The 14,004-nt window shown below is 41.2% G+C and overlaps 1 protein-coding gene across 11 annotated transcripts in view; it reads left to right on the top strand.

Moving 5' to 3' along the window:
• BBX (BBX high mobility group box domain containing) overlaps positions 1–14,004 on the top strand; it is a 151,891-nt gene that overhangs the window by 113,182 nt on the left and 24,705 nt on the right. For 8 of the 11 annotated variants that reach the window (XM_021542416.2, XM_021542421.2, XM_021542417.3 and 5 more), the window contains one exon: positions 2,224–2,372. In XM_021542416.2, coding sequence (XP_021398091.2) covers positions 2,224–2,372 — 149 coding nt within the window. Of the gene's footprint in view, positions 1–2,223; positions 2,373–9,998; positions 10,111–14,004 lie in introns of those variants that run through there. The other 3 variants (XM_077790929.1, XM_077790930.1, XM_021542423.3) reach the window with 3 other exon arrangements.

A 14,004-nucleotide genomic window follows, 5' to 3' on the forward strand; every position in this document is an offset into this window, starting at 1 on the left:
AACATATTAAATCAGTGGGAATCCCCAAATATTGTTTATTGGAATAGTTAAGAAAAAATAGTTAAGAAAAAGTGGAGCACTGTATTTTTAGAGCTTTGTATAAGTTTTGGAAATACTTTAAGTTGAAAGATTGAAAAATTTTCCCACATACTGGTGGGAAAACTGATCACATCTTACAGCATAAAAGAAAGTTGTTGTAAATTATTTATTCAACGGGTACCTAGGAAAATTGCCTAAATCATTCATTCAATGCTACCCTCATTGAGCTGGCTGAATGAGAAAATACATATTTTCCAATCTTTCATCTTTCTTCAGTTGCCTCACTAAAGAATATTATTTAGTGAACTCCGTAAAGGCAGAATTACAAATGTGTGAAGCATAAGTGCTGGAGAAGGTATCCCATATTCCATTTCATGACCTGATCTTCTGGCTACTTGAAGAGCTGGTTTTATCTCTACTTAACTCCCTCTGCTCCCTTCAGCATCACATTTCAGCCTCATTTTGTACATGTGTTGGTGGAAGGGTGTTCACCCCTACAGAATGGCATCGTTTTCATCATTTTCCCTGTGTGCTCTTACCTTCCCCATCAGCATTTCCCTGATATTCCAGGTCAGATGTGCTTTCCCCATGCCCACTCCTTTGCTAAGCAGGGCTCTACCTGCTTGTATCTCCTGGCAGGACTAGGCTGTGCACCATGAACACCTCAGCTCAGCTACACCAGGCTCTTAAAATTCACAACAGTGTGAATGATTTTTTATTTATTTAAATAATTAATCACTGACACAGAGATAGCAGCACACAAGTTATAAATTCCTAGCCAGGAAGGCAGCTCATCTCACCTGCTGTCAAATGAGGTTTGGCCTTCCCAATTAGAGCTGCAGCCCCTCGCATGCCCTCCGGGCAGGAGGTGAGGCAGGTGGGAGAGGAGCTGAGTCAGAGCAGAAGATGGTTTTGTGATTGTCAGGGAGCATCTGTGTGGAAGAGAAAAAGGGAGCAGTACCAAGCACTACTGATGTCAGAGACCTTTGTGATTGAAAACCAAAATAAAATGTGTGCGCAAACCAACAAATCTCAGCGTGCACCTGGTCTGCAAAGAGCCAAGGCTGTATTTTAAGGTAGTAAATTGCTTCCTGAGACAAGTAATAATTAAGGAGAAAAAAATTATGTATCCTTCTGTGTAACAATGCTTTCAAAATGCAATTTGTTTGAAGTGCTGCTTCAGAAAGTATAGAGAAGTACTGTGTTTCTTGTGATACTTCCAAGTGTATAAGGGCCATCCTTCCAACAGTCATGCCAACTTCTGTCAAGTCGAGGTTTTTCATAGAAAGGAGAATTAAAAACAAGTGAAATATGTCATTGTTCCGCTATCATTGACAGTGCTATTTATAACCTGCCTAACTGTGTGCTTGCCTTTAACTAAAACGCAATTTCTACTTCTGCCTGGATGCAAAAATTTGCAGGAGCAGAGTGCTTATGCAAGCCAGTGTAGTCATTACAGCTGGAAATGCTGTGCTATCCTCTTTTGAGTGCTTTGTTTTCTTCTTATTAGGAACAATCATACCTTGTCTGTGGATTTCTTGAGTTGTAGTTAATCCGCTGACAGTCATTCAGGTTAAGCTGCAGTATGAGGCATGTTTGCTTTCATGAAAGCATAAGCTAGTTACATTTTTCATTTCACAGCAAATGAAATACAAGAGGAGAAAATCTAATCACCCAGAACAAATGCAAAACTAATTCCCACCCCAAAGCTTCATGTTTCAGAATAGCCACAGAGGATTGATTAGTTTGACATTCTTCTTCTGGTTTGAAATGCTGTTTTCATTCTGGTGTAAGAACTTCTATGTGAAGTTATTTTATTGGTTTATTTATTGTTTTTACTGTCTTTGTTCATTCCCCTCACAGAACACACAAATCTCTTGTACAAATCTGTGCAGCAAAGGGAGCTAAATGTCACCAGTATGACATTGATTGTTTTTTTCCTAGTTTTAACATATGCTACTACAGTAATCAATTTGCAGTTACAAATGCAGAAGCAGAAATGTGCATTCTCATTCCAAAGTTGGATTAGTATATAGTGGTTTGATATTTACAGTGTGTGTACTTACCTGATTTTCCCCTCTCTGTGTAGAAGGGTGTATGTGTTTACACACATAATCTTAAACAATATATTTTTTTCTCCAGAAAGAGTTACGTTTAATTTGAATGGTTTTGTTTCCCATTTAGCATAGCAAAATTGGAAGAAGAATTTGCAAAGAAATTCAACAGCCTCCCTCAATACAGTCCTATTACCTTTGACAGGAAAAATTCAGCTGTCTCGAGGAAAAAGCGAAAGATTGGAAGCGGCTCATGTGAACTACCAAAATCCAACAAAGGTAAGTTGCCAAGTGCAGGAAGTTCTTAAACAATGGCAGAGCTGTAACAAGCTCAAGAATTTATATATTCTTGCTTTACTGTTACTGGTGAAAAGTCTGAAGTCAGAGAATTGCCTGTTAGTGGGTTCTCATCTGGTTTAGTTTTCAGGCTGATTGTTTTCAGTCTTGATTCCTGGTTTACATGATAAGTAGAACTGGGTAGAGTTTGTACACTAAATGTATTTCTCCTAGCAAGAAAGTTTTTCAAAAACTTGAGTTTTTGTGAGGTAAGTGAATTTGACAAGTTTTCCTAGGAGAAAATGGGGGGAAAAGGGCATATGATCAAAGGTTACATTTTCTAAGCTTAGTTTTTTGGCTGTTCTAATTTCACTGTAATTTTAGTGTCTGTAAATTAAAATATAAGATACCAGAAATGTCTGAATGAAACATCTGGAATTATTCTTTTATGAAGATTATAGTTCTGTCACAGGTTTTGAGTAAAAATGTCCTGATGTGATTAAAAAAAAGTTAGAGGACATGAAAATCAATTCCATACCCAGCTCCATTGCTGAGGCTCATGGAGGGAGAAACTCATGACCCACTTGGCTATTTTTTTGTACTGACAACCTGTGACACAGAGGTGGTAGAGAAGTGACAGTGTGGTAGGGTAAAACTACTTTTATACCGTGGCAGAAATACTGGTGCAAATATACAGTATAGAAGCAACACAAAATGAAGGAATTATATGCCAGTAATTCCACAAGACAAAAGGATCCTCACCAGGCACAGTTTGCAATGTGAAGTTGGTTTCCTTTTCTGCAACAATGGTCGTTCCACTGACTGATAGGTTTTAAGATCTAATACGGCTGTTTTAGCCAGGTGACCCTGGATTAGATCTATGCCTTTTGAATGCTTCACAAATAATCACATTACAGTGTGCAGGATTGAGCAGCTGTTCTTTTATAGTGCATGCCAGTTTTTCTATTGATTTTTGTAATTAGATGTGCAACAGCCACTTAGCAAAATTAGACTTGTGCTAATACCAAACTGGTTCTGACTTCAGCTGCCTTTAATTTTGTTTTATGGTATGTATTTGACAGAGCTTCTTAAATAAGCATGAATGAATTGCTTTACAGCATGATAACACACTGGTAATTAAGCAACATCTGTTGAGAAGAAAACCTCCTTAACTACAGTGATCTAGCAATTGAAGCTGTAGTAGCAGCTCATTGGATTTCTCACTATGGTCTTTACATGTTCAGGTGTTTGGATGTTTAATAATTCTGCAGGCCCTGTGTTGTTTGGGAATGGTGGGCTAGAATTCTGCCTCAAGCCAGGTAGCTCAGAACTGCATTCTGCTTTTGGATAGGCTCATCCAGGAGAGTTTAGTTTTTATCTTTGTCAGCCTTGGCTCAAGGGAAGGTCAAAAACGTAACTGCAGGCTGGTTACAAGCCTGACATGAGCAGCTTTGGCACAGCCCTGCAGAGACAGCCAGGGAGCATTTGCCTCTGGCTGACAATAAGGGCTCTTTAAATGAAGCCAGCTGACTTTGCACTGAGCAGATGGCAAACAATCACATGAACTTTTCCACCACTGTGCTCTGGGGTTGCAACAAGCAGCCCCAGGGCAGGAATATCAGATAGCAACACTGCTCCTTCTGTAGTGAGCATCACCACAGCCCCAAACTAAATCCAGACAGAGCTAATGATACCTGCTCCTATTTCCAGTGAATGTTGAATTCACACACGTTAGCTGGGCAAGCTGACAGTTCTGTGGCAGTCATTCCAACTCCCTGAAGAGCAAGGTACAGTCAGCTCTCAAGAGGTAGCTGAAAAACTTTCCAACAAGCCATTTTTCTTCTGGAAAAGAAGGATTGCTAAAAAGTAAATATTTGATGGCAATAGGTCAATTTTAAATGTTTTATATTCTTAGGATGTGTTAAACTAGGATGTGAGTTGTGGATTTGAAATGATCTGACCTAAACTGCATACAGGCAAGCTTTACTAGCTTAGTAAGGTTTGTTCCAGTTGAGTCAAACATTTATTAAGCTCAATCCTCAATTTAATTTGTGATGTACTGACAATCTATTGAGCCCCACCGTGCTGTTGTCTGGTGAAGTAAAGAGTAAAGACTCTCAGAGAACCCTGGCCTCCAAAAGTGTAGCACAAGCAGATCTGTGTGCTAGGCTACTGCAGGAAATGAAACTGGCATTTTGCAAATATTATATATATATATATATATATATAATAGATACATATTATGCAAAATAATAGAGCTTGGTTTGGTGTGGTTATGTTTTTTTTACACCATTAGAATTAAGCAAAAATAGCATTTTTGTGCAATGAGCATGAGCCATGAAGGGTCAGTATTGTTTTATGGGTGTGATGACTGTATGGGGATGTGGGAGACCTTTGCACTGCTCTGCATTACTGTGTTGTGTGGAGTTGTTTCTGCTGTGTGGCTTTTCCTTGGGTGTGTCTCTGCCAGGTAATTAGAAGATTTGTTCAGTACAGATAGTGTCTACAAGTGTTTGTGGCCTGTGGATGTTTCCAAATAACAGATAAAAATCAGTAGGGATATGTTTAAGTAAGCACTCCTGCAAATGATGTGCTGGTTTATTTGAAAGAGCGTGTCCAGGATCATAAACTATCTATTCATTTTTACTCAACACAGATAACTAGTTAATTTTTGAAGTCCACAGTGTCTACTAAACATTTAAAATTTAAAAAATATGTTGGAGTGCTGTACTCTAAACCTTCCCCAAGATGCTGGGTGAATGAAAAGGGAGAAATGTTTTTGCTTGTTGTGTTTGGGGTGTTTCACGATTGTAACTATATGTTTAATAAGTTTTATTTTTGAGTAAATGGTGCTGGATTGATTCTCTATCAAATGTCATTAGCTTATACCTATGGCAGGCTTGATTTACTACCTGACCACACATCCAGATTTGTCAGGATGTTTTCCTGCTCTGGAAAATCAGAAGGGCAATGCCCACTGACTACTTCAGTTGTGCTTGTCATGTCCAGTCCACACTTCAGCCAGTTCTTTCACATAAAAACACCTGAAGAACCATGTAACATGAAAGCTGTTTCACATTCACATGCATGAAAGAAAATTTGAACCATTTCTTAAATGAGAAAGGTTTTCCCCCAGTTTCCAAATTGTCTAAATTTTGCTCCCACTGAAATGATTTGGGATTTTTCTTCAATGGGAGCAGGACTGAACCAGCCATAAAGCTTTGTCAAAATCCACATCAAGCATTCTCAACTGGGAATGTGCACATAGAATAAAAATGCCACAAAATGGCTGAAGAATACAGCTATACTGAATCTGTGCAGATGGTCTGCTCCAACATTTACTGGTGCTGTGACTGTTTCCTTTTTTTTTTTTTCTTTTCTTTTCTTCTTTCCAATGGCATATGTGCCAAAACATCCCACCATGCAGAAGTCAGCTGTCTGCAGTGAGTCACTTAATCTGCTTGTATGCAAAAGTGAGCAACAGGCAGAGTCATTATTTCTGCTTTGTACTTCGAAGAAATGCTCACTTATACAACAAGCACTGCACTAAAGCTCCCATTTTGGGAAGGCAAAGAGGGGAATGCACAGTGTGCTTTTATTTGGGGAAGGGATTTTGTCTACCTTTTTTTTTTTTTTGGCTTTTTTGTCTGTGGCTTCTAGGACTGGAAATAAAGCATCAGCTTAAAATGGATGCTGCTTTGTGGCATTCCTCTTGGTCTTAGCTCTGGGGTTTTTTTGGCTCAAAGCATTCAGATGCTTGGAGATTTCATGCTGTTAATGTTCCAAGGATCATGACCTAAAAATACAGAGCCTTCCTCTGAGAGATGCAGAAATGCACAAACTGTTTGTCCTGATTTTGTTAGGATCTTATTGAAACGTCCTCAATTTGATCAGATCCTTGAAAAGAGGGAACTTTTTGAGAGCAAAGGGGGCCTATGCCCAGAAATTTGGAGGAAATGCAGTTATGGTTCATTTTCTTGCCTGCTGCTTCCCCAGGCAGCTGCCACTGGCCATAGCAAGTATTCCCAGGAGGAATCCCTGCTGCCCTCAGTGAGCACTATGGACAAGCCAAGGATTAAATCCTCTGGCAATTTCTGAAGTGCTAAGGAGAGGAATAACTGTATAGAATATTGCCAACAGAGCAAGACGAGTAGATGACTGTACAGCAATGTCAAGTAAACTAAAATTAAAAGTTGTTTTTCAGCTTTCTACAGGAAATCACATCTAGGGTCCGTTGCCTAACAGAAAGACTTTCAGATTAGATTTTCAGTCATGGATTTTCTCTGGGTTGAATGTTCACAAGTGGCATTTGTTCAAAGTCTTGGAATACTTGCCTGTTGTCCCTGTGAAACAGGTGTAGCCCAGCCAGGCATGCTGTCAGCTCCAGTGTGGTGTCTGAACTTACACTCTTAGGGCAAAGAGTGTGGATGAAATTCCTTGTGGAGTCAGAGGTTACATTGTCAGGTCCAAGTATGAACTGTTGGCTTATTTAGCTATTAGCCCATCTTCTCTTTCAATGCATTTGTGGCCACAGGGTATTCTAAGTGTCACTGGATACTGTCTCACAGGAGTAACAGCTAAAATGGAAGGAAACAGAAGGTTTCCTTACTGAAAGATATTTTTTTTTTGGTTCTATTAAAGTCCTTGGGTTTTCCATATGGGAAAGTGTCATTTTGCAGACACAGGCTGGTGACAAAGGTGCCTTTGATGTGGGGAAAAAATAAGTGAAAGACACAAGTTTTCCCCTCTGTGCAATGCTGGTAATTTTCTGAGTTTTTCATTTCAGTTGTTCTGCTTAGAGTTGCTGACATTGGCTTTCTGTCACAGTGATTGAAGTGGTTTGTATGGTGCAGGATGAGCTGTAGAAATTGAGACATGGGTGATATGTAACATGTTGCTTCTTCCAAGCACCTGGAAAATTCACTAATTGGCTAAGTAAAAAGAATAATAATAAAAATGTCACAAGAATCATGTAGCTTCGTAACTCTGTCTTCTTCTGGAAGTGGTGGGAAGGCTTTTCTGTTGATGTGGATGAAGTATTTTAGCTTGGCCTCAAGAAGAGCTTAGTTCTTTTATTTAGGCTTTTGTTGAAGCTCCCCAAGCTTTTGCATTCCTTGTTTTGCATTTTTGTTGCACTGACACTAGATTAGTCCTCTGTGATACTCAGGAAGCTGTTGTAAAATTTGCAGAACATCACTTCAGTAAGCTTGAGTGAATATGGCCTCTTCTATTGTACTTTCTGGCATTTCCCATACAGGTTCTAGTCAGGCTGTTCAGATTCAGGCTGATGTTGCCTAAGATGATCTCTTGCTTGGACTTTATTTGGTTTGTTGTTTGACATCTAGATTTTTGGAAGTTTATTAATCTTTCTCCAAAGTTTTGATTTCTTCCATATTAAAAAAGAAGTAGCAGTGAGACACAAAGCCAACGTGGGCAAGATGTTAAAGTTTTTATGCCTGCCACTGGCTGGATTTTAGCTTTCTCTCAGTGATTCTCAGTATTGATCAGACAGCCTAGTGTCTCTGAATGGTTTACACTTCATAAGACTAAATACTTCTTCCATGTGCTACACACTTTACTCTTTTCTTGCATATAGAGTCTGAGATGGCAAATTGCAAATGTTGGAGTAGATTTACCCTGATTGCACATTCCTGTATGGTTGCAGTTGTGTCTCAGTAGCTAATGTGTGTGTCTGGTTCCTTCTAAGGATGAGGAGGAGTGAAAAAGGCTTTTGTGGTGGGTAGAATCCTGTTCCAGGTGAGCTAGAGATGAGAAGAACACCTGCTTGTTAGGCTGTAAATCATCTTGTCAACATGCCCAGCATCTCATTTCTGTTTGGGCTGGTCTGTTCTGAACTAGCCTGAAGACTTGCTTGTCCACTGTGTCTTTGGAAATAAGATTTTGAAGCTGAATTTCTCTAAACTCCCAAAAATTGCTTTGCATTGTGCAGATTATGCATCTCTTATGCCTATGTTGCTGTTGTATCACTGACTGCTCCCCTAATGAGGCAAAGGCTAACTTCTTGATGACATCTGATAGTGACATATTTTGTGGTCCAGTGTCACACAAGATGTCTTCTGACTGCTCCCAGTAAAGACTCTGCGGGCAAAGTAGGAATGATATCATGATCTGGACATAACCTCACCTTCCTCCTTTGGGGGCTTTTACTTTTGCACTTAGTATATCTCATTTCTGGTCACTGGAAAGGCAGTTGTAGCTCTTGCATCCTGTGGTGGACTGGCCCTGGCTGGTAAGTATGTTCCCACCCTGTTGTTCACTCCTACTGTGGGATGTGGAAGAGAATAGAAAGGGCAAAAACAAGGTAAAACACTTCCTGGGTGTAGTAGTTTTGCAAAACTATTACACTGGGTCAAGAAGAAGACAGCTCTGTAAGTCAGAGGGAGGAAACAAGTAATACAAAATTGAGCAGTCTCCACTAACAAACTGATGCCCGGCCAGTATTTGAGCAATGGACAACTTTAAAAAACACTTTCCCAAATGCAGTTTTGTGCTGAGTATGGTGTGAAATGCCTCTTGGCCAGTGTGGGTCAGCTGTCCCTGCTATGTCCCCTCCCAGGCTCTTGAGCACCCTCAGCCTGCTTGCTGGAATGGCAGAATGAGATGCTGTGTAAACACTGCTCAGCAGGAACTAAACTAAATGGGTGTTTCCAGCACTGCTCTTTGCTCCCTCCCAGCTGTGTGTGGGAATCCAGAGCTTCCCTCTGGCTGCCCTGGCAGGTCTGGGACCCTGGCAGGGGTCAGGAACCCCCCTGGACAGAGCCCCCAGAGACACTGGCTGTGATCTCTGCCCATGGAAAAGACTTTTCAATCTTACAGCATGAATTACCAGCTCTGAGTGTTTGATATCAGTAATAATTAAGTGTCGCATGGGTGCAAAAGTAAAATTTTAGGATTCTAGATTAGGGGTCCAAAGGGGACACGATGGAGGAAATTGGGTGTGCCTTGTCCTTTTTCTCCTTCTTCATGCCCTCCATGTCTCACTGTGGTGTTGGCATTTTCCTGTTGGTTCAGGCTGGGGACACACTGTCCAACGTAGGTGACAGATATTGGCACGTTCTTGTAAATGCAGCCCAGGGAGTTTCTGGTATTTAATGTTTGTAACATCCCACTGAGGGCAGAGCCCCACACGCTGCCCTGCAGGACAGAGCTGGGCAGGGCAGCAGAACATGTGAGAGATAAACAGAATAAACAACCTGGAAACCAGCACAGACCAATTATGGCTTCTGCTTTGGCAGCGGGGCTGACAGACAGAGACTTTCTACAATCTCAGAATCATCAATACCTCAGATTCCAACACCCAGCCAAGCCCAGTGTACATGCAAAAGAGAATATCTCTTTAAACAAGCAAGAAACCCCCTGCTTTATTGGATGGGTAGGTTTTCCTCAGGGTTTCATTGCCCAAAGTGCATTGTGTGCACTTCAGCATTGGGAGATGGTAGATTGAGCTACAGCTTGCTGAAAGCCTCCAGAGTCCCTTCAGGTTTTGTGCTTCCCTGTCAAGTGGCAGCTTGTATTCTAGGAAAGGGAGGTTGTACAGTACATAGTGTGACTGTTGTACTCTTTTTCAAGCTTCTAATTAAAAGTATGTGTTATTAATGTTGTCTGTAGGTTCATTCCAGTCTCAGAAAAAGAACTTATTCCACAAAATTGTCAGCAAATTTAAGCACAGAAAGAAGCTTAATGTTCCGGACACAGGTACTGGTGCATTGCTTAATTAAGGTTTTTGGCTGCCTTCTTTCTTAATTCGGTCTTGGGAAAATGCTTCTAGACAGAGACACCTCAGCTCTCTACTCTTTGATTGCTTTGGTTCCTTATTTTCCCTGTCTGCTATGATTCCATTGCCTTCTGGCTCCAGTTGATATTACCTTTCTCCAGTATGATGCTGTTTAGTTTTCACTTGGCATCTCCCTTTAATTACAGCTTCCCTGCTCCAGATGCCATGCAGCAGAACTGACAGAGCAAGGGCAATTCTGCAGTTGGCCCTGAAAACTTTTATCTTCTGCAGCTCACAGCTCTGTAGTCCTTAGGTTGCTCTTATGTGCCTCCTTCTGTTATCAGTGACCATATTATTTTGCCAGAGCATTTTTTGCATTTCCCTATCTCCTGTCCCTGTGATTTCTTGCTGTTTGGAACTTTGCAGACTGCAGCTGGTCAAGGAGTAAGAGCCTGGTCAGGATGTAAGTGTTTGTTTCTGCACCAGATCTCAGAAATACCAACATCCAACCCTGCCTGTGTAGAAATCTTAAATCAGTTGTTTGCTTCATACTGAAAATACCTTCTGCAGTTTTTTAAGTGGTGTTCTGGAGCTTGTATGCCCACTATCCACTGTTAGCTGTCTAAAGTCTTTTTCTTCTTATACTATCATAATCCTGCATGCTAGGAGCTCACAACTCTGAGGGGCATTTTCAAGTGTACAGTATGTGTAGGATTATAGCTCAGCCTGCTTCCCTGGGCTCTTTTCCTTTTCTCATCATGTTGCCCACACTATTCAAGTTATGCCCAGGGTGTTCCTCTGTTCCACAGTGGTGTTCTCTCCTGCACTGTTCCTGTAATGTAGAAAAACTTCCCTGGTTCTGCTTACTTGACTCCATTAAGTTTGTCTGGTTTCTTCCTCACCCATGTTCATCTCTAAGAGAATAAAATTGTTTTTCCCATCTCCAGTTTCCCCTTTATGGTTAATACCTTTTCCTAAGACTTGGCCATGTAATTTCCTCTCCTTTCCTGGTGCTGTGTTTTCTGTCATCTGTGTTGCACATGCACTATTTTCCCATATAGGCTCTGCCTGCTTTTCTGCATTCCGTGGTGCAAATAATTCGAAATTACTTGCTCTGTCTTGTTGTATTTGTTCAACAAATATGTTGTGGTAGTTGCTTATGAGAAGTAACTATCTTGCTTCCATGTTGGTGTAAAAAAGGCATCATACATTAGCATAATTTTTATTTGGCATTGTTCAGATTTTGTTCCTGAATTATTAATAGGCCATGTAGACCAATTATTAAGAAAAATGGATGTTTAAATTCTCCTGGGGGAAAAGAAACAGTAAGCATTTAATGGATAATTAAGTAAAGAGCAAAAACTACAAATACCTTAAAATATGCAGATAAAAACGTGGGTAAACAAAATGTCAAACCCTGCATTTGTTTAAAAGAAGCCAGCCTGTTTGGATACAAAGTGAAGTGTGCACTATGATCAAAGATTCAACCCTGGCAAGTGTGGAGTACCCTGGCCTTGTTCCAGCACAGCACAGAGGCATGTCCCTGGAAGTTAAGCATATGAGTAATGTCATAGTTTCTGAACATTAAAGATGTGTCTGCGCATTGGCTGGGGCAGAGCCAGCTTGCTAAGTTCCTCCCAAGACTAAAGCAAAGACATGAACTTGGGAGCCTTACACTGCCCACTTATAATCATCAGAGGAAAGGCAATGGATGTCTGTATATTGATGGGGATCTGCATTTTCCCCTGAATTACTGAGGGGAGAAAATCTGGAGTCTTGCCTACTCTGAAATGTACCATTAGTGACTGAAACCAAAATGCTGATCAGCAAAGTGCAGTGTAGGCATGGCCTCAGAAGATGCTGGACAGCCTCTCCCTCACATGCTTGCTACACATCTTCATCCTCCATCCAGAAGTTCCAGGCCTTAAACCATGTGGCTGAGCTCTCTCATATTCTGCAGCACTCAAGATGGGAATCCTAGAATCTTCATTTCAATTCAGATAATATTTATTTGAGCATTTTGTGAATCAAACAATAAATGAAAATTTCTACTCCTTTTTGTGGTTAGTCTATACTTGTGGTGAGTCACAAGTCTGCCTAATGTGGGTTTTGGTTTTTATGAAGTTAATTTTGCAGAAAGAAGGAGCTTGAATGTTTGTATAGCTGCAGAGGAGACACTTGGAAGGATAGAGGTCATGCTGGCTTCATGTTTTTTCATCTTGAAAAACGTGTGCCTGTGTGCATCTGTTAGGAGTGAAGGAAAATAAGTGCAGTAGAGGCAGATTTAATGTGATTGTGTTGTGTTGTCCATGTGTCTCTGGTATGGAAATCTGAGTGAATTTTGACCACATTGTACATGGCAGCACCAGTACACGTCACCATGTTAAAAGAGTTTGCAGCTGCTCATAGAGCAGGGGGTACAACCAGTTAAACACCAGTGAAATGCTACAGAGAGCACACATTAATGCAGCTGAATATGTCAGGAGACACATCTCTTCCTTAGGAAGGCTGAGAGAAACACAGCTGGACCCATGAGAAAGTTTGGGAAAGTTGACACTCGTGGGAGTTTTCTTTTTCTGCCATGCCAGAAAGGCTTTCCAATGGGAAGCAGTACTTAAAATAACAAGTCACAGTGATTGCATCTTTGCAGGTACATCTAGTGAGCTGTGCTGAGGCTCCTGCATGGTCTGTGTGGCAGCCAGTTGTAACACTGGCCTTGGCACAGGGTGGGGAGAAGAGAGGATGAACACAGCACAGCTCACACTGAAGCAGCCTGGTCACTGTGCCTGCTCCTACAGCAGCTCTCCCACACATCAGAGCCCTGTTTTGTGGGGCTTGCAGCCCAGAGGGAACCAGGAGCTCTGTGTGTTTGGCAGCTATTCTGGCTGGATCAGGACAGGCTCCTGCAGCAGTGTCTCCTACACCTGGTTTCACCATCTGCTGCTTTGCATCTCTGCTTGTTAGTCCCCAGTCCCTGCTGCATCTCTGCATGTTGCCTGGCCCCAGAGCAGTATTGTAGCAGTGTCCTATTGTCAGAAGAGCTGGAATTTCTGCCAGTTCAGTCTGTTTGGCATCATTTCCTAGGTGAAGTGGTTCTGTGTTGTAAAAGCAGGCAAACCCAATGGGAAGAAATGACAATGTCGGACTCAATTCAGAAGGCTGAATGATTTCTTTATTATAACTATGCTAAAATACATCAGTATACTATATAAAAGGAGGATACTCAAACTACATACTGCTTCCTCTGACTTTAACACAACTCGTGACCCTCTCTGAGAGTCCAGCCCCAGGTGGGTTGGATTGGCCATCAGGCTCAAACAATCCTCACCAGAATCCAACCAAGCACTTCATCCACGGAAACAATTCTCCAAACACATTCCATATAGGAAAAACAAGGAGCAGAAATAGAAATTGTTTTTTTCATTTCTCTCTGTTCATCTCTATGAAAATCCTGAGAGGGAGAGGAATGTGCTTGCCACAGTTCCATAGACATTGATGACTTGAAGCAATGCCCTATCTCGCTAAATTTTGACTGTTTATATTTATAAAGACAATTAAATCATTACAGCCCACCTTTCTTCCTTGATACCAGCATGCTTAGACCCACTAAGTGTGGTTAAACTTCTGCAGCTCTCTCTCATAACAGGCATCACTAAAGAAATTCTTTAAAGTCAGTGGTTTTTTTTGGAGTTTGGTCTGGAAAGCTCATCTGAAAAGCTTTGGTGTGGTGAGTCAGTTCAATTGACTTTGTTTTTCTTGTTCACAGAGGTGGGGGGAAATAAGACTACACATACTCTGCATGCCTGCAGAATAGGATAAACTGTCTGTGCAAACCTCTAACAAGCCTAGCTGAGGGAACCATCTGGCACAGACCTCTGGATATGTCTCTCAGTAATTTCT

This window comes from Lonchura striata, chromosome 2 (genome assembly GCF_046129695.1).
Source record: "Lonchura striata isolate bLonStr1 chromosome 2, bLonStr1.mat, whole genome shotgun sequence".
NCBI lineage: Eukaryota > Metazoa > Chordata > Aves > Passeriformes > Estrildidae > Lonchura > Lonchura striata.